At 39.8% G+C, this 21,968-nt stretch overlaps 1 protein-coding gene across 2 annotated transcripts in view; it reads left to right on the forward strand.

Annotated features, from left to right (window-relative positions):
- Positions 1–4,871: 4,871 nt before the first annotated feature.
- Positions 4,872–21,968, forward strand: part of RGS17 (regulator of G protein signaling 17) — a gene marked incomplete at both ends in the record, with an annotated part of 28,148 nt that continues 11,051 nt past the window's right edge. For both annotated transcript variants that reach the window (XM_084261928.1, XM_084261929.1), the window contains one exon: positions 4,872–4,990. In XM_084261928.1, coding sequence (XP_084118054.1) covers positions 4,872–4,990 — 119 coding nt within the window. The remainder of the gene's footprint in view (positions 4,991–21,968) is intronic.

A 21,968-nucleotide genomic window follows, 5' to 3' on the forward strand; every position in this document is an offset into this window, starting at 1 on the left:
TGAAATGACTGAAATGACACAGCCTGTGCTTTGTGCCATCTCCAAAACCTTAGGAATTTCTGGGGGAAACAGTCTAAAAGCTTCTCACAAATCCTGCAGGAGGTGGAGAGTCAGGGAGGTGCAACTTTTGAGAAATTACCTTTTTTTTCATTTTCTAGAGGCATTCTGTGAAATTACTATAGTCAGTATTCAGTTGGGCTGCCCAGGTATAAATGTAATAAACCAAATGATTCTTCCATCAGTTACTCCTTTTTGAGCTCTCTTCCCAAGATACTGCTCTGTGCACAAGAGGATTTCTGTAATAATTACCCCCGAGTACCCAGCGGATTAAGTGGTAATTACACTGTCTAAGCACAGCAATATCAGTTCCACAACTGACAGGAAACCTTACTCCAAAATTTTTAAGGGCTTTTTAGTTTTCATATTCCTCTAGCACCGCAGGAGTGCAGATGCACATGGGGTTGTACACACTTCCTTGCTCTGCATCTTACACGAACTACCTGTCTCATAACTTGTATAATAAACAGTTGCTGTACCCTTGGGGTCCTTTCCTCAGCTGCAGCATAGAGACAGCAGATGTTCTGCAAAATGAAATCCTTCGTGATTATGGGATTGCTCAGAGGGCCATAACACCTACCCACCCCCAAGAGAATGAGTCAGTCGGACAAAATAGAATACTATTCCTATTTCCTATCAGCACAAACAGAAATCATAACACTGTTAGTAAACCGTGCCACCAAATGGAGGCAAAGAACCAGGTGCAAACCCGGCAGAAGAACCTTCTAACTGTGTTGTGACGGTATGAGAGATCATAGAATTTCAAGGGAAAATATTATTTCTATTGGAGAAAGGCCCACCTTCACCACAAGGTATTTTTGTCAAGCAAGAGGTTCTCAGGAAGAATGAAAATGTTGAAAAGATAAAAGCAAAACTGAGATCTTGGAGACAATATATGTAGTTTGTACCACTACCCTAGAAGGTCTGTTCTATATCAGTTCCCAGTATTCTACTACTTCACAGTTATGTACTAACTTTCACACTTAATTACAGAAAAATAATTTATCTCATCAGACTGACTCACTGAATTAAAGTTTCTACATTTGTTTTTCATGCCTTGGACCAAGGCACCAAATATAAACCCTTGTCTACAGTCCATCTCTAAATATAGCCAAGAATTAAGATATTCCTGCTTGTGCATCCTAAATAATCTAATGGAATCAATTATAGTTGTGCGTAGATGACATCTGGTATTTGCAAATACAACATGAAACATGAAATGCAACCAAAATAAACATGAAACTAAAGTTTCCACCCATCCTACTTCATCCTCAGTAAACACATTATTGTTTTGCATCATGGGTTGGATTTTTCATATTTCTTACAGACTTCAGTTTAGAAGCTCCCCAAGAGGATGTAACGCTTGTGAAAGGAAAGGGCCAGTGGTTAAACCAGATGAGTGAACATCATCCATGGATTCACTGAGAAAACTGTCTCACTGCTTGAATTTTCAGCCTCATGCTTTTATTGATCAGTGTGCCAGTCACACCAAGCTAAATAATAGTTTACATTGTCAGATGCAGCAAGGTTCGAAGGGAACAACAACATCAGCTGTGGAATGGACAGAATCTGAAATGGATTAAATACAGATTTGTCCCATTGTGCCAGTAAGATCTTCGACTGCTGTAACTGGAAGCTAAGGACAGTCCCACTACACAGTATCAGTGTTAACAACACATTTCAATCTATAACCCCTTGCAGCACTCTAGCATTGTAATTAATGCCTCAGTCTCAAGTAGCCAAATACACTGTATTATGTCTAGAATACAAAGTATCCCTGGATGTTCAACGTACAAGATTTGAGGAGGGGATTTTTTTCCCCCCTCAAATACATCCTTAATTAACAGAACTGTACCTGGAATTAAGGACTGCCCTCTTTCTTCTCCAAATAACGCACTATAAGGAAAGGGTCATGTCCATCCCCGTACTCCAGAGCAGAGTCAAAGCATCGTAAAGCAGGAAGTCCCACTGTGAAGACTGGCTAGCCTGGGGGCTCTGAGCATCCTGGAAGTAAACTCTTGAAATGCTCTGCAATAGAGAGACATGTTTCCTCACAACTCCTATTGCTACCATGTACTGTCAGACTTGCAAACCTTGAAAATAGTTGACTGTAGTAGTCCATATGGAAAGATGAATACTGGAGAATTTTCAGTAGTAGAAGTTGCTGGGCAGGGCTGACGCATGGACCATTCCTGTGAAGCCATACTTCGGACTCTTTCCCCCCAGATATGCCACATGCTGTGTGTTGGGAATTGCAGTTGCAGATTTTGCCTTTCTGCAGCTGAGTAACTCCCATCCGTTTCATGCCAGCGTGAGCAGGGACTGAAGGAAGTGGTCCCCATGCTTCCCTCGCCTGCCTGATGTTTGTGCTACACTATTCTGCTTCCTTCTTTGCTCTGGCCAAAGTACTCACAACCTCCCAAGTTGAACAAGACTGGGACTTGAACCGAGTTTTGACTAATTTTATTTTATTTTTTTCTTTTTCCCTCTGGATTAATTTAAAATCATGACTACTCTTTTATCCAATTCACCAAGTGCCTGTACAAATCCTTCTGCCAGCACAGAGAAGGGGACAGCTCAGGTGAGGGAATGAGTGACTGTGACCTGTGGGAAGGGAGAGAAACATTTATTTTGGTGGGATGGCAGCTTGTTCTGTGTTAAAGGTGTTACAAAACTCAGCAGTCACCAACAGTCATCGTCGTGTCTGAATGGATAACCTTCATCCTGCCCCCTTCTATCATAGTGCAACAGATTCAAGCCATAGTACATGTCCTATATATATCTGAAATGGTGACAGAAATGCATAGTTTTAGTTACACAGGTGGAATGCATGGGATATTTTCGAATCCCAAGATTTACATATGAGTAATTTCACCAGTTTCTGAAATGAATAAATTTTGTCATTTTGTATGAATGTTTCTAGAATCTCTATCTTACTTAAGAGAAGAAAAAAAAAAAACCTTCCCTGTGAAAGTATCTGACTATAATTTCTTCAACCATAGCTGTTGCATTTGCTGAAGCAAGGAACATTCCCAGCATGACACAGCTATCTATGAAATAATTTAACCACATCACACGCAGTCAGCACAAGTTCAGCAAGTGTAATTTGAAGAAAGGGATCTCATGCTGTCACTCACTGTCTGAGCTAAATATTATATTTCAAGACTTTTCCTTCCGATCTATTGTAAAACCATGGGCATTTTTTCAATTATGTCAGGGTATCCCGTGTTAGCAACACATCTTTACATTGATTAAAAAAAAAAAAAAGGTGTGGGCTGGGGTTTTGTTGGGGTTTTTTGTTGGGTTTTTTTTAATATGCCATTTTGATCTTCAAGAGTTCAGCAACTATCTACCAAAAGAAGTAATATCAGCAGCATGATGTGCTCTCTCCACAAGTAGTTACATGGTTCTTCATTGTTTCTTTGGACCAAACACTGCAGAAATCATTCAATTCCATTTGGTGACAGGGTAGATGGAAAAGTTAGCTATGCAAGAAGCTGAAATAACAACCAACCTCAAGCTCTGCATCACAAGTTTGAGTTCTGAAGCTCAGTATCCTTGCTCCATGGTGTTGTGTGTAAAGTCTGCATAAGGACACTACTGCAGAAGGAGAACTTCAGGAGTTTTTGTAACCATGTAAATGTAGATGTAGACTCTCACAGCTGCTGTCTGAATGCACGTAGGCATTTGAGAAGCAAAACTCTTGGTGTTCTGTGCATGACATTATCCTGGTGGTAAATCAGCCAGATCCTGCCTGCCCCCCAGTACTCCTGGCTTCAGCAGGATGCCCTGGGGGTGTGGAGCACAGCCCGCAGTGCTCACACCAGGCCATCTTCTACCCGCTTCTTTTTTAAACTGGACTCCTCCCCACAGCAACGTGTTTGAAGGCAAAAGTACTAACGTCATTCAACTTTACGTATGCTTGCAATAGTCATTAGTTTGGGAAACGTGGAGTAGTTGTACAAAGAGGATGAGAGCCGTTAGAAGGATCTTGACATCTAAGCCTTCCTAAATAACATATTTTAACTTCTTTTGAAAACTAAGAGTAATACATGGAATATTACTTCCAGCTGCTTGTTGCAAGTCACTGGAAAGAAAAATATCTTGGCCTAATAAAACCTAGGAAAGACTGGCAATGAGCAAGAGAAAATCTTCTGTGACCAGAAAATAGTCCCAAAGTTGGAAAAGTATTTTGTAAATCCATATTTATTATTCCTTTTATTTATGGAAAATAACGCTGAAGTACTGAACTCCCCAGTTATGACAGTTACCATAATCTTGGCTCTTAACAGACAGCTCTTAGCGCCTGTGATATAACATCTTCTATATCAATTTTCTGGCTTTGACCAGAAAAGTCAAAAAGTAAAAAAGATCAGTTTCCAGCTCATGTTTAAAGTGAATAACCATCCTGCTGTATTTTTAGTACAATGGAAAGAGCTGTGATAGTCATATGCTAAGGAACAACTCAGGCTCTACCAAGTGCTACACAAGCTGCGTAGCTTGCTGTTCAGAAGGGTAATAAACAGTCCTTTTTGTCTGGCCAAGGCGATAAGAATAGCCATGATTCAAAGGCACAGTAGCGCAAGCGCGTCACTAAAATGTGGTCTTCTGGAAACTGCTTTTAACACAATAGGACGATTACTTGGCCAGCACAGTTGATGGCCACGTGCTTGTGTTGCCACGAGCTGTAAGAATCTGTAGAATCAGAGATGATTGTAGAAATGTGAATGTACTTTATGACGGTCTGTAGTAGTAATTCTGTACATCTCTTATGTCTGTGTTCTTATAGCCACTTGGGCACTGAAGTAGCTGAAATGAGAAAGAGGCAGCAGTCACAAAATGAAGGAACATCAGCTGTGTCTCAAGCACCTGGAAACCAAAGGCCCAACAACACATGTTGCTTTTGTTGGTGCTGTTGCTGCAGCTGTTCATGGTATGTCCTGTAGTATATTTGGTTTCGTATCTGCAACAGGTAAACGCTGAGAATGGAAAGTGCCAAGCACTGGGAACATGTAAACTTCTGGGAGATGATTGCTGCCAAGAGGCACAATTTAACATTTCACTTCAAAATTTGATTAAACAATTCCCTTATTTGGTTGGACATCTTGTGAGGGGGAAGAGGAGAGAATAGTAAATTCAAGCTATATTTACCCTACTCAAACTCTAATTAAAATAGGAAATTTCAGCTTTAAAATTAGTGTGTGTGAATGAGAGTCTCAAGACTGAACTTTTCGTATTTTGCATTCAAAACTTTTTTTTTTCACTGCTTGTACTTTTAATACTGCAGTTGTCTTCATTCAGGGATGGAAAAAGGCAGATAGTCATAAATGTGAATATATGGTGACCTGTTTTACTACTTAGTTATTGAATAATATATATTCTGTAAATCTGAAAGCATAAGCTTTAGATTCCACTTCATCTTTTTAACCGGTGTGGTGTAATTTTAGTGGAAAAAAGGCTTGAAAATTGTGGCTGATGGTCTCTTGCTAAACAGAGTTCACTTGGAAAGTCAAAGTATTTAAACCACTTTCAGAAACAGCTTTAAATTCTCTGTGTCTTGAGATGCATCAGTTCTTTATTTTCATGAGCACAGTTAGTGTTGAACCATAGAGTAATGGACACGCAGTTCTGTTCGGAGCCTGTGCATCCTGTTACATGCATAGTTCAGTCATTTTCAAGTGACAATTCCTCTGTGTTTCTGTGTTACTTTCACTTGAATCAGCCATCCAGCCCCAATCTAAAATCATCTATTTGCTCCCAATGCATTTATAAATACGTGCCAGAATGTATGCACCAGGGATTAAACAATGCCACGTCCTGGAGGCAGTACCAGGGTGGACCTGCCTTGGCCGTTACTTCCAATTTTACCTGGAGGCAGAGGATATTTGGAGCAAGGATGAGCCAGAGCCTGTGCTTTCACAAAGATACTCTGCAGTGTGTTCTATACATATAGCAGAGAGGTGGAAGGGTATTACACAGGAAGAAAAGGGAGGATGTTTGCCACTGTTACCTCTGCTCAGTGACAAGGGCACAATGTAAGACTAGCGATGTTGTTACAGACCAAAGGTTCATTTAGCTCAGTATCCCATTTCAGGAAGTGACCTGGCACAAGGAAAGGATAAAACAAGAGGACAAGTACCTCCTCACCCCATCCGCAGCAAAACTCTTCACAACATCTGGCAATCTGCAACTTAGGGACTTCCTGGCCCAGAGGTTATTTCTCTGTGTTTTATTGCCCTTGATGGAACTTTCATTAATTTGTCAAGCCATGTTCTAGAAGCGACTTCCTGAACTCATCTAAACTTTTGGCATTCAGAATTTCCCGTAGCAATAAATTCTGCAGCAGACCTACGCACCCTGTGAACTACTACATCTTTTTATTTGTTTTAACCTACTGGATGTTCATTTCATTTGATGTCTCCTTGTTCTTATGATTGTGAAGAGCAGTAAATAATTGGTCCCAAGATAATCAAGTTTTTATAGGACTCTCATATCCCCTTTCAGCTGTCTTTTCTTCCATAGTTTTCTCTATTTTAATCTCTGCGATACAGAAAACAACCCAGACCATGTTTTATCCTGATCTCTCTTCCATCTATCCATCTACCTCATGTCTCTCCATGCACCTTTTGTATTCTACCATCTTCTGTCTGAGTTGTGTGACTAGATCTGTTACAGTAGTCCACATGGATGCACTATGTATTGTTTGCTCTTGATTTTTTATTATTAATTTCTAGCACTCTGCTTGCTTTTGAACTACCCCTGAGATGCTGTTTTCACAGAATTACCCACCATGACTACATCGTCTCTTTACTGAATGGAAATAAAGCCCATCATTGTTCATGCACAGCTAGGGTTGCCTTTTGCCTTGCATGCTGGAACATGAATGCCCGTAAAAGTATCAGTCTAATTTCTGAAACTTAAAGACACCTGGTTTTATTTTTAAAGCATGTTATAGCTTAAGATGTCATGTTTGACATCTATACACTATTTTGAAGCTTTTGTGAGCTTTATGACCCTTGGAGTGCCTCCACTCCTTAGAATGGAATGCCATTATATATTTGAACATCTTATGCATATTAAATCTAAAGTAGAGAAATTATTGGTCTGAAATGTAGAATGTCACTTCAGCTGCTTTAGTAATTATTTTTTCTATTTTGGGTATTGAGGGTGGTTTTTGTTGGTTTGGGGTTTTGTAAGTAGATTAGACTGAGCATGTAGAAATCTTGTCAGTTTAAGCTTGTTTTCAGGATTGTCAAAGAATTGATTGAAGGGGATAGAGACATCACTGCCATTTTCTAAAATAAAAAAGGTAGAACAAATGATGTAATAAGTCTTTCCCAGATCTATCTTCTGTGATTCCATAGTGGAAACTCCATTAGCAGAGCAATGGGAGAAAACTTTGCAAAATGCAATATGAGGTGTTTCAGAATCTCGGTTAAAATTAAGTAAATGGTTCTGGTGCCAGATTTGTTTGGTAATTTTGAACTGTCCAGGTAGAGCACAGACTACTGTTCTTCTCTTAGTTGCATACCCTAAAAAAACCTGCAAAGACAATTAAAATTACCTTATATTATGAACTTTGCTAGTCACTCATTATATAGGGAATTCTAAGTAGGTTCTAGGGTAGTTCTCTGTAATAGGAAAGCCTAATTGATAATTGTAACAGGTTCTCTGGACCTAATGCAATTGCATGCTTTCCCTAGTTCTACTGGTCTTTCAGTAAAGTGAAAATCTCAAGAGCTATGTGTCTGCAAATGATGCTAAGTTTGTTTTTCTTCTGTTTTTCCATCAGCCTGCGTGACAGAGGACAGCTTTTATATGACTGACCTCTTAGTGCCCCAACTTCCTCACCATTTACAGAAAGGGGGAGTGGGTGTGCATGCAGCTTTTAGTAAGAAGCTTTCACTTGTATCTGTTTGAAGGGTTAATTCAATTGTTCATATAGCCAAACAAATAATTAGAATTCTAAAAATATCTTTTGTGAATCCTGTGATGTTTGTTTTCTTCTGTTCCATCCTGTGTTAAAATCAGAACAGGCATTAAGTCTTCTGTTTACATAACAGCACAGGCAACTATTCACACCTTTGTTTGGGGAAATAGTACCTTGCCTAATAGAGACTTGCTAACAGCAAAAAGTTAAAACCAAAAATTATTCAGTACATCTCAGAGCAAACTTTTTTTTTTCTTTTTTCTTCTCTAATTCCTTCCTAAAGGTAACAGATATTTAGAGCACTTCTCCATTGCTGTGGGTTAACCCCAACAGGCAGCTCAGCCCCACGCAGCCTCTCACTCACTCCTGCCCAGCCAGACAGGGAAAGAAGGTCAGAAGGGTGAAAGTGAGAAAACTCATGGGTTTAAGTAAAGACAGTTTAATAGCTAAAGGAAAGCTGAGTGCACAAGGAAAGCAAAACAAGGAATTCATTCAATGCATCCCATTTGCAGGCAGGTGTTCAGCTGTCCTCAGGAAAGCAGGGTTCCATCACATGTAACAGAAAAGACAGAGGCTACAGCTCTGAACCTTCCCCCTTCTTCCTTCTTCCCCAGCTTTTATTGCTGAGCACAATGTCATACGGTCTGAAAGACTCCCGTGGCCAGCTGTGGTCAGCTGTCCCAGTTATGTCCCCTCCTAACTTCTTCTGCACCCCCATTCTGCTGGGGGACAAGGAACAGAGAAATCCTTGGTGCCATGCCAGCACTGTTCAGCAACAGCTAAAACACTAGTTTGTTATCAACACTGTTTTGGTCACAAATCCAAAACACAGCACCATATGGGCCACTACAAAGAAAATTAACTCCATCCCAGCCAGACCTGGTACATCTACTGGCACTGATAATTGTCAGGACAGTAAATTTCTCAGTTTACAATAACAAAGCAGGGCTGATTATCACGTTGTGCTCAGATTGGAAACAGTGGAGATAAACTGATTCCTGAAGTTGGCCAGTTTATTGTAATAGGTATGGTCAGGATGTTGCTCAAGTACCTTAAGCCCCAAATGGCTGCCTGGGCATCAGCAGGGAAGGAACCAGTATTCTTTAGTGGAGAAAATACAGAGCTTCTCAAGTACCTAACAAGAAAATCTTGCCCACTTACCTCAGGGGCAGATGATAAATCTCTCCAGAGATCTTCTATAGGACCTTCCTCTCTCCAGATATAGACCTTAGGTGCTTACTTCAGGAAGACCACCTCACTAAAGTATCCAACAGGTAAGTACCAGTCAGGTACTGAAGGTGCTGGACTGAATGTCACTCTGTTCTTAAGTCTCCATAAAGCACCACTGCCATAGAGGACAGAGGAAAAGGTTTCCTTAGCAGGTGTAATTTCAATGATTCTGGTAGCCTGAGAGTTGCACAATTCGCAGTAAAACTCCTGACATGACAGTCTGTAATTTACTCAAAAACGTTTTCTCCAGAGAGCTGCACATTTAGTATTTAGTGCCATGGCTTTACAAGGTAGGGGTAGAAGCCTGCAATTTCATCTCCCCAACCTTATTTATTGTTACCACAGCTTCCTGAGCAGACATGAAACCAGTTGATCTCTTGCAAATGCTTGTAAATGACATTGTTCAAAACAAAAAATCTCAAGACACTGGCACGGGGAGGCCAGCCATTCTGCCAGTTTTGTTTTGCTTCCTCGTTCGTCTCCCACCTGGAGCGGCAGTCATGTCTTTTTACCCTCTGTCCCTTTTATAGGGTGCTCAGTGAATTTTAAAGCTGTGGGACACTCTGATGCCTGATAATGCTTCTCCTTTTACTACAGACAGTAGGCTCAGAAGGTGCCTAATGTCTGCCCTACAAGAGACCTTGGCAGAACAGGAGTCTGGAGGATATGAAAAGGCTTCCTGTGGACAAGTGAAGATGATCACACAGCTTCACTTGGTTCTGTAGAAGATTAAAGCGTACGAGCTGGAAAGTCTTTACCTTAGAGGGAACCATTCAAACAACTGCTGAAGATTTGTGGAAGGGAGAAAGGGACTCAGATGTCGAGCAGCTCCGCACTGTGGCCTGCACAAAAACTATGCCTACCATTTGATTTCTTGTGACCCTTCCATGACTAGTTTCCCACACCCAAGAGATGCCAAGGAAGATAGGGTATTTGCCAGCTTGGCAGTAAACAAGAGTTACTCTTGGCAAGAAACCTCTCTGTTCCAGTTCTTATAACTTGTCTATGACTGCTGTGAGTTATGTCTGAAACTTCTTCCTGATGACCCTGTTACACAAATATTTTTCTTTATTAAAAGGAACATTTTCCTTGCATGGGTTTAGCAGTTGACTTGGGCCTACAAGAAGATATTTCTGTCCTCTCTGCCATGAATATGAGATGACAGATACAGTTCTAAGCACAATTTTGGATTATATATATTTTTTTTTCTCTAGGAGGTTCATCATTTTCTGATTCCTAACAGACAATGTGCATGGTGCTCTAAATTACAAAAAAAAAAAAACCAAAACCCACCCAAAAAACAATCCAACAAACAAACACAAAGCCACAAAAGAAAACATGATTTTTTTGTACTTTTCACCTCTCTACTACCTGAGATTAATATTATTTTTTTCTGGTATATTCCATATTCAGTGTTAGTTTGAAGCAAAAAATTGTGTCTAAGTTTTCCATGACTCTACACAAGATAATCCCTGGGTCATGGCTGCTTTATCTTATTTAAATATGGTAGAAAGTTTTATTAAGAGGGAAACCAATAAAGGATGTAAACAGAAAAAAAATTGAATGGAATAAATTATAGTCATATGTTCTGAAATCCATATTCTTCTGTTTGATATGCCTGTCTGCAGCAGAACGTTTGTCCTGGGAGTACCAGGTGGACTGGTACAAAAAGAGGCATCCAAGCTCCACGATTTTGTTAAACCTCTCAGGAAGGAAAGAAAATCTCTATATTTTTGACTTTCCACTTTATTTTTTTTACAAACCTAATTTTTTAACTCTTCTTTTCCTCCCTGAACTCATAGGACAACACATCTGAAAGACATGCTCAACACTCTGCATTTTACCTTTTCAAAGCACCGCACCCAAGAAAAGCAAATATGGAAAAGCATGTCAGGAATTATTTTACTCTAGTGCAGAACACAGAGTGCAGGCTACTGAACTTTATTTTAATGAAATAGAAGGTGACATTTTTAAAAAATACTGAATGAAAAAGGTGCTCCGTTCTTAGCATTTTTATACGTTAAAACATCACAGGACTTCCTTATATTTTTAACAGAGGTCAAAAAATGAAAACATCCCCTCTCTTCCCTGGCAAATAATTTATTCTGAGGGCTAATAAGCTTAGCTAGCATAGGAACTCGTGCTTTATGCATCTGTGGGACAGTGTAACCTGCTTGGCCTCAGGTGATAGCGCAATGGGCAGCAGCGGTGCTTTCTTAGGCAAGGAGCAGCAGTTCTCCTGACAGGTAAAATTTAAAGCTGGATAAAATCCATTACATGAACTGTCACACATGCTACCAAACGTAGTATTCTAGAAAATCAGTCTTAAATCACCTTGTCTCTAAGGTTCTGTATCCTCAGTGCTGAGGCAATGAGAGAAAGCTGCCTGGCTGGCATTCCTGTTGTCACTGGAATGCACCATGGGGTGAGCGTGGGGTAAGGGTTTAAATACTTAGTCCTCAGAAATGGGCCTCTCAAGGTTCTCTGAGCTACTTAAAATAAGAAATTCAAATTCTCAGCATTTGGAAAAACAAGCAGAAGACACTCTAAAAATAAATAGCTTGTCAAGTATTTCTTTTTCATACTTCTGTAAACCATGTTAACAGTGCTTTTTAAATGATACCCAAGTAAAGCATTTCTTTTCCCTTGAAACCAAAAGAAAGGGATGATCTCTAAAGTCAAAAAACCTTAAGAGGGGAGAAGAACATCTTCCTAAGAGGTAGGATCTTTCATACGCTCACTCTGCTTCATAATTCCCGCACGGGAAGCAATTTTCCTGGAGTTCTAGGGATGTTTCGGCAGGCTGGGGACAGGTGGCTCTGCGCACGCTTGTTTACACAGCTCTCTCAGGGCATCTCAGCCCAGCTTGCCAACCCCTGGGCTTGTGCCCTTCTGCGACACTGGGACAGATTGTCAGCATTAGCCTAATAATTCCTGGAAGTCTGCTCCCTCCTTGAGCCAATGCACAAATCTACCTGAGGTGTGACTCAATAAAGGGCGTATCCCAGAGCTCCTGTGGTGACAAGTGAAGGCAGCTTTGTCCACTTCCCGGTGAAACAGGTGTGAAATGTTACCTTCCGAAAGAGGGGAGCACATAAACGATGCCACAAGGTGGAAGGCTATGATAGATGAGGTCGCAAGTACACTAGCTGCAGCAAACTACTTCTCTGGTATTTTCCCTCCACCTGCTTCTACTGAATAATAAGATGAAAATGCAGGAGATCAAAATGTTACCAGGAAAGCAAAAGGTTTATAGAGATAAGATATAAGAAAAACAGTAACGTATTGTAAAATTAACCTACTAAATTTCATGAGAGCCTGCGTTCATCACTGTGGAGCCAAAATAATCAAATGCCTCTTATCGAAAAGCAACCCAGAAATCCCTGTTTCCAAGATCATCCACCTTTTATCTTCCTCCTTTCTTCTTCCCAGCACCCTGCCATCTACCTCCAAAGCCTTGTGGAAACATGAGGTCTTCGTGCAGCCTTGGAGTAGGGGTGGGAACCATGAGCCACTGGCTCCTGCAGCAGCAGCAGCAACGGGTGATTTGCCACACAGAAGCAGCTTTGGTGCAGGCCATTGCCTTGTGGGACATGCTGAGTCAATTGGAATCATGCACTTCTCTAGGCGAAAGCCCTAAGATGCACACTGCTTTTATTTTGGCAAGCATCTGCCAAGGGCTAGTTGCTAAAGTGCTGATGGCCTACCAGGAAATTAGGGTGGTGACACAAAGATACACAAGACACTATGCAGATGTTCAGCATATATAAATTATTTCATATTAGTTTTCAAGCAAGAACTCTGCTTTGGAAAGTCCCTTAACACTATGAACTGAGTCTAACTCCGTGTAAACTGATAAACGTTTTTATTTTCAAAGGTATGAGGTAAATTTGTTCCTACACACACACAAACAAAAAAGAAAGTTAATGTGTAAAAGTTGAGAATTTGCTTCTTGTGCAGCCAATCTGTTACCTTTCATCCCAAATCAGTGGTAGAAACTTCATTAACATCAAATCAGCCCTGGGCTCTCTGGTTTTTTATCAGGATTTTGTCCTTAATATTTTAAACTTTGAAAGTTCATTTCATTTTGAGAAACAGATGGAGGTTTATGTATTTACTGATATTTTTACCCATCTGTGATAACACAAGCAGGTTAGAGAATGGGTAGAACATAAGCATACTATATTAACAATTTTTTAATAAATGTTTCTGATGCTTCAAAACCCAAATGCATAGATCTCTCTGTATATAACACTACTAAGATAAGAAACCCTCATCAGTCTAACTGCAGAAAACAGTCCTATTTCAAGCAAACAATTCTGTAAAGAAAATTGGAATGAAGAAACCCAAACAACAAAATCAGAATTGCAATCCTCCTAAATTGAAGAATAAATACATTCTCAGAGGGGATTTGGGATTACACAAGGCTCATTCTAATTCAGCTGTGTATAAGATGCTGACAGTAGCTCCTGAGAAGGAGATAGCAGACTAAATCTAGTTAACTTTAGAAAATGATCTTGATTCTGCCCTGGTGCATCACGCAGAGTGTATTCAGGGACAGCTGCTCTTGAGTAGACTAGAGGGAGAGAAAGCAATGGCAGAATCACCTCCACTAGGGAAAAGCAGCTTGATGTCTCCTCAGAGGCTGTTTAAGAGATGGATTGCTTCAGAGCATCAGCATCTTGGCTCTCTCTTGCTACTCATGCCTGTTTCCCAACTGCCTGTGCCAAAATGCTCTTCAGCTTGATGTGTGTGGAACAGTGGCTGAAGGAAGATTCATAATGTCATGACAGATTTTCTGTCACCAGCACACAGCTTGACTGTTGCTGTGGAAAAAGAAAAAAGAAAAAACAAAAGAGTGCTGAGGATGCCTGAGTCCAGTTTACGCTGTGATTTTCAGCTGTTAGGAGTTTGGAGCCTTTGAAATCTTCCCTGATAGGGGTTGAGCTGCTTTTTTGTTTCTTCATTGTGAATTGGACAATTACGTATTTGCACAAAGGTGCATTAACTCAGGAGTCTGTGGGAAAACACAGAAATGGAGGTATGAGAGGTCAAAATGGGTCTGAGATCAAAACATAAGCTGAAGAAAGGCACACTGATAAATGGTGTCATTTTCAAAGTGCCAAGGTGGCCTTGCAAATCCTCTGAATTCATCATGGATTATAATAAAAACTTTAATAGTTGACATGCAAAAGAACAAAAAATATCTTTCCCAAGTTAAAAATACTAGCTGTGTTTCTACAAGTAAACTAAGCAGGACCAGGGTCTAATATGGGCTCAAGCAATCAGCTGTACAGTTAAATTGTTAGGAAGTGTTAACTCCCTGGTAGAGTTCTGACAGCGTCTAAGCTTGCGGTCTCAGGCAATGACCTGTCAGAGTTGCAGAAACCCTGTTTTGGATATGGGCTTTATGGACTGGGGTACATGGTGCCAGTCTACCTCAGAGCCCTCTTGGTCTATTTTATCCACAGGAATAAATGCAGCCTGTAGTTCCAAGCCAAAAGGGAAATTAAAAAAAAAATTAAAGTAGGCTACTTAAATCTGTTAGCAGCAAAATTTCCATCTTACAAAGGTTTATAATTTAACCATGTATCATTCCAAATCGGTTTAAAATGTCAATTAAAACAGGAATAAACGTCTAGCGCTTTTAAGAGAAAAAATGAGATAATGCATCATGGAAATGAGTCTGCACTCCTAGTAGATAACACTTATAAGATGGAGATCCTCTCACTAGAAAAGTGGGTCAGATATTCATTATGTGAGGGAGAAAGGCAGAGAAGATGTGAATCTTGTCTAGTCACCCTTAATAATGTTATAGCACACATATTTGCCTAGGTGGCAACTCTGACTTCTGAAGTAGCTGATTGAGGGCCTGATACTGGCAGACACTGAGCATCCATTGTGGAGCAACGGTTCCTGTTGACATCCGTGTTGAAAGAGCATCCCAGTTCAGGGCCTTGCCTAACAGAAAATCTGGAAAACAGCAGTTAACACAGACCAGTATGGTGGTTCTCAATCTTGTTTGTTAGTTGGACAGATGTTAAGTGGAAGATCCCCCATCTTATTTGATTGTAATGTGGATAAGGATAAGCTAGTTTGATCTGTGCTAATTTCATAAGATACAGTGTTTGTAAACATCATAGGAGGAATCATGCTTTACAAACACATCTAGGCCTCTTTAATTGAATAACTTTACAGCACCTTATATAAAAAAATAAATGCAAATTTAGTAGGAATGTTCCCAGACATCTCTTCCCATTTGGAAACTGCAACTAAACCGATGGAAGCAAAGGGATAACCCCAGTAAGGCTTAGTTCTTTACTTTTGCTGCTGTTTTCACCTTTACAAATGAATAACAATGAAATAACACTACAGAAAATGAGACTAAGTCCATTTATCAGAATTAATTGACACCATTAGACTTGCTTGCTAGTGGATTGGAGGGTTTTTACTCATCCATTTACCCTTTCAAACAATGCAATTTTTATTTCTTTGAACACTAGACAACTGCCACTTTTAATTCTCTCAAATATATGAAGGAATTGCTTGCAAAATAGCTGCAGCCAGAAGTAAGGACACCGTGGATTGTCTAGTAATTAGATGTAGCTATTGTACAAGATGGAATATGAAGGGTAATATTATTCTGAAGGAAGGAAGAAATGAAGCTGACAGCCAGACTAGTGATCTGGTGGGTGACCTGACAAGAGAAATACACTTGTGCGTTAGATCTTGCCTAAAGCAGAAACTAGCTCTAGAGTAATGAAACAAAGCTAGAGTAACTCCAATAGGAATCATTGGCAAATCAACTTTGGCAAGCCACGGATTCCTTACCTGTACAGAAACTACATTCCACATCTGAGAACAAAAATCTGAAAAAAATTTATCCTAGAAGGGACTGAAAGTTTCCAAAAGCCTTTATATCTTCTGGTGTGGCTATCCTTATGTAAAAGCAATATAATCTCTTTAAAGGAGAATCCAGCAGAAAGAGTCTCTTCTTACAGATATACAGGCAAGCACAGCATGTCTGGCAAAAAAAAAAATAAAAAAAAGAGGATTTATGACAGTCAGATTGCTTTAAATCACTAGTTCTACCCTCTCTTGCCCAGTTACAACTTTTGCTCAGTGCTAGCCTAATTTGGAGGGAGATACCATCCTTTATTTCAGACATTTGAGTACAGTGCACACTGGTAGTTTCCATCTGCCTTTGGATGCCTGCTGAGCTGCAATATCAGTTGGTAGGGAGTTTAAATCACTTACACAAGAACAGAGGAAGAAAGAAAATTCAGCAAGACTGTTCACTAAAAAGGCTGGTCTCCTTTCATGTACCCTTTAGCCTGCATTCATCTTGACAGCATTTCCTTCCTTCACCCTGAAATCATCCTCAAGTGTAAAAATGCTACATATTTTTTTAAGCAGGCTCCAAAAAAATCTTCTTCAATCATAGTCTTTTTTCAAAGTCTTTTTCTTAAATATGATTTGAGCACACAATGTAGGTTGTGGCACTGGTGGCCACATCTGGAGTGCAGTCACCAGTTCTGGGCTCTTCATTGCAAGAGACATGGACTTATTGGAAAGAGCTCATCAAAGGACTATAAAGATGATGAAGGGCCTAGAGCATGTCTCCTATGCAGAAAGGCCAAGAGAGCCAGGACTGTTCCACCTAGAGCAGGCTCAGGGAGATCTTATCAAGGTGTTTAAATAACTGAAGGGAGGGTGCAAAGAGGATGACGCCAGGCTCTTTTCAGTAGTTGACAGTGTGAGGACAAGGGTCAGTGGGCACAAACTGGAACACAGGAGGTTCCCTCTGAACATTAGGAAATACTTCTGTAATGTGAGGATGACTGAGTGCTGGCACAGATTGGCCAGAAAGGGTGTTGAGTTTCCATCCTTGGAGACATTCAGAAGCCATCTGGACATGGTCCTAGGCAGCCTGCTTTAGCTGGGTCTGCTTGAGCAAGGAGAGTGGACAAGATGACTTTCAGAGTTCTGTCTCTTCCAAGCTCTCTGTGATTCCATGTTTGACCTGGCAAAAAGGTCAAACACTGTGATTCCGTGTTTGACTAAACTCAGATTTTCTGTTTGTAAAACGTTTCTGGATATATTTGTGAGTTCTTGTTTTCAGGGAGATTCCAACAGGTTAGTTTTTCCACTACCAATCCTCTTCCGAACACATTCTAAAAAACAAAGGAATAGGTAGAAAAATCACATCAAAGATCACATTGAAAATAGCAGCCTGTGACAGAAAGTAAATTGACACAGGGTTTTTTGATTCTACAAGGCTTTGCTTTAAAATTCTTCATAGGGTCCAAAACAAAAATGCAGAGTTTGGACATACTTGAAAGTTTGCCTGTGAAATGTATGCTGAATTCAACTTTTATGGAAAATAAAAGGAGAACATAACTCACAGCTTTAAATAGAGACTGGTAGTCTGACTGTCCCTTATGAACATAAAAAGTTATAGTTTTTTAGATCTACTTCATTTTAAATCATTAAATATACAGGAAAGGAATAGAGTGGAACACTGTAGATTTGCTAAAACCTTTTTAGATACTTGCTTTACTGAGCGCATCCCTCTATGACTTGGTTTAGCATAACATTCGTATTTCAGTAGGGATGATCTACCTTCACAGTGGCATGTGGGATGCAATTTAATAACCTTATATAATGATCTTACATAAACTCCGAAATCTTGGCCAAGACTTTCCATTAACAACGAGATGATTATACTCTTAAGCACTAGATCACTTGGGTTCAATTCTGCTTTTACTCGAGCTGAGGAGTAGCACAACATAAGACTATCAGGACAGAGCTAAATGTCTTAACTGAGTAGACCTTAATAACCTCAGATGCTGCAGATGTATTAAACCTTAATTTCTACCAATCTCCTTTTCCTTTTATGGTTTATAGTTGAATCTGCAATGACTTTGACCAATTACTCTGAATCCAGCAGAGTATTAAGGAAGCACTGTTATTGAAAAGCAGAAAGAAATTCAGCCTCCTCTTCCCCACCTTCGAAATATGGCAAAACCAGACAAGCTCAGATAAATGTACAACTGTCTCATTATTCATGGAGAAGTTCATAATTCTTAAAAATGATGTTACAATAAGCCTTTCAACAAAAGCATTCATGGACCTTAGCCCAGTTTTTCACTAGGAAGAAAGGCAGGACCCTCTGCATCCATAGCATTTTTAAGTGCATTTCCCTCTAAACTCTTAAATATCTCACAAGACTAAAAGCTTCCCACAGAAAAGTCTACATAACACTGCAAGAGCAGAACCACAGAACAAAGACAGGAGAATTGTCCGTGATTCCCTGGATTGCTGCTACAGCATAGGTATCAGACACAGGGCAATGAACAGGCCAAGATGCCAACAGGGTGGGTTGACCACACCTCATCATTCCTATGTCCACAATCTCCACAGCCATAGTGTCAATGCTGCTCTTCTGGAAACTTCAAGACTTTTTTTAGGGAAGTGAGAATAGTTCAAAATAGTCCAAAAAACAAATGCAGGTTTTGCTTTGCTTCAGGATTTTGATGCTGTAAGTTAGTGCTGTTGAAGCTTCTCTCCATTATTCTTGGTACAAATGTGATTCTGAGCAAAAGGTGGTGCTGATAGCTGTTTGCAGGACTCTGAAAGATGAGGTTCTAATAAACTCCAGCTATTGTGAAGAGTTATAGCTGTTGGATTTCCCGATGAACTGTGTTCTTATTAGAAAATCTCTTTTCTTGTAATTGGAAAGCTTACCAGGAAAAATGTCTGCAATGAACAAGTGTGATTTTTCTAAAGAGCTTTTTAAAGTTAAGCACAATATTTCAATTAAATCCGTTATTTGATTACATTAACTAGAATTACCTAAGAAGGAATAGTTAGAATTACAGTTACTAATGATGAGTGAAGCCAAGACAACCAATTAATTCATTTTAAAACATAACGATAATTATTTTTAAAACCGTCAAAATGAATTACAAAATTTCATTTGTCTTAAACTTTTCCAGAAGCCATATTTTGTCAAAAATTCCAGTTCAGAAGTAAATTAGCTGTTAAATTTGTGTGGAACACAACCTCAGTTTGAGTCAGCCTCATTCTCTGTAAAAGCCCAATTGAGGGTCCCCTGTGAAACAGCTTCTGCACCCATCCTGGGTACAAATCAAACCAGCACATTTCCACCTTGAGCTTCCCCTTGGCCCACAGGATTTACAGTCCGCAGAAAGGTGCATGTGGGAGCCAGAAGTCTGCCTGCATTTACTATTATGGGATCCTGAGCAGACACTTAGCTTTTCAGTTGAGAGCACATTCATGGCACACACCGGCTGTTGCAGGCTGCTTCTCAGTGGTACGCTCTTCAAACAAAGAGATGAGAAAAAAGGGGGAAAGCCTGAAGCACGCCACACTACAATACAGCAGTCTGGATCGAGGGGGAAATACCACCATGGAAAATGGGAAAGGAAGAAATTGAATGTTTTCTAGCCATTGGGAAAGACAAAGCAGCTAAATGGTTTTATCATTTGTTTCATTTTTATTTTACATTTTGCAGCCTGTGAGAAGAAAAATAAAAAGGCCAGTTATCACTGCAGCCTTTATGAGTACAGGTTAAAATGATGGAACCGCAATGTAAGTTGAAGAAAGAGATGGGGTGGGGTGAGGTGGGGGGGATTGTGACTATACATACCTTCCCCCATCTGAAGCTTTGAAATATTGGAGGGTGTGCAGCTGTAATACAAAATTTTCAGGATGTAAATAATGTACTTGCATTATTTAAAAACAAAAAACCAACCCAAGATATTTTATTGTTTTGTTCTTTTTTTCTTACATGAGGTAAAGCTCGCAGAATCAAAGGTCCAGTTTATGAATTCTTCTTGCAAACAGTTGTTGGGGTTTTTTTTGCACTCTAAAACAGATGAGTCCAAGGTAGAGTCTATTTTTGGTTGGTTCTTTTAAAAACAATTTGGATTATACATGTCTCTTGCACCATCTTTTCACCTAAGGCAAATGTAACTTTGGCACTCAGGAAACTCAGCACCACAGGTACCTGGACTTTTTGAAAGGAGTTTATAGCTTCAGTGGACACTGCCAAGTAGGCTGATTATAGCCTTATGGTAATTGTTGGCTTCTCCCCAACAGGCTTCTTTCCTCTGTCACTCTATTCAACACAATCCCCATCATTCAGTTCTAAGCATCAGACAATTAATTTCTTCAGAGAAGGATGTAGCTGTTTTTCACTAAAATTCTAATTTGTATTCAATATAAAATTTTATGTCCTACATTTTGTTACTGAAGTCAGTGAATTTTATTTCATTAAAGGACAAGGATGGACACTAATTGAAAAAAAATCCTTTTCATTTTTTGGATCTGTTTCTTCTTTGGAAGAAAAATTACCATGTTCTGCTGACTCAGCTAAAGCCAGATTCTGATCAATTTAAAAAAATGATTCCACAGGCTTCTGACCACCATTGCCCTCCAAAGTTTCATGGAGAGAACACCTGCAGACATATGGAAATACCAAGTTTGCAATTTTTACCATTTCTCTCTTTCTGTGGATGAAGTGCACATCACTTATGCCAGCCTCACAGATCTCCAAGGGTCCATGCAAGTCTCCACTCTAGAATTCATTTAGTGCCACTAATTGGGTCCAAGCTGGCTTTGCATATACTGGTATTACTACACCAGTCTAAGTGCTTCAGTCTGTCTAGCTATCCTTATAAGGAGATAAATTCTCTGAGGCCAGAGATAAGACACCTCAATGCGTGGCTTTGATGGGTGATGCATCCCCTTTTTTTTCTACTAAAGCCAGGGACATGAAGGATATAATCCATGTTTACCAAGCCTAGGAAAATACCTAGTGCAAGGCATCTCTCCTTCATAAAAATCACAACTCTAGCTCTAGTTTTTCTCAGAACAATTATTCTGTGTTGTTCATTTAATGTTACAAAAAGTGAGCCCTTCTCCAAACTTTGATAGCATTTTTTTCATTTGTTACTTGTCTAAGAAAAAAAAAAAAAGATAATACTGTTCCTGTAAAATTTCATTCTCTTGGATGACTGTTTTTGCCCCATTAAAGGGGAGATGGAATATAGCATTTCTGACTAGACTCTAAGTGATATTGAGATTAACATAGCTGTATTGTTCTTTATGAATGGATCATGATAATATTGCAGTTATTTTTTATTATTATCACTTTGTACAATACAGCAAAATCATCATGCTCCTCTGCTCATAAACAAACACAGCCCTGCCCAGTTTTTACTGCCATCAGGCCTAAATCTTCCATCTGTCAGAAAAACAAGGTGTCAGAAAATAACTTTATCTTCCATTTCGTAAAAGAAATTGAAGAATGCCTCTGTAGTGGTCAGTTGCATTGCTATGCAGCATAAGGGGACCACATCCATCTCTGGCTCCCACCAGAGCCTGCCTCAGCATGTAGGAGTGAACCTGTGAACAGACCTGCGCAAACAATGGATTTTTTCAATGACTGACTGTTGAACCACAGTATTGGAGGGATCACAGAGTCAGGGATGGTCTCTTCAGCCGAGTAACAGGAGATAGGACAAAGCTGTGCCAGGGCAGGTTCAGATTAGATATTAGAATTTTTATTTTTTTTTATTGAGAGATTTGTTGGGGCCTGGAACAGGCTGCCCAGGGAGGTGATTGAGTCACCTTCCCTGGATGTGTTTAAAAAAAGGGTAGATCAGGTACTTAGGGATATGGTTTAGCATAGGACGGGAACAGTTGGACTTTGTGATCTTAAAGG

The sequence above is a fragment of the Gallinula chloropus genome (assembly GCF_964237585.1).
Source record: "Gallinula chloropus genome assembly, chromosome: 3".
NCBI classification, from domain to species: Eukaryota; Metazoa; Chordata; class Aves; order Gruiformes; family Rallidae; genus Gallinula; species Gallinula chloropus.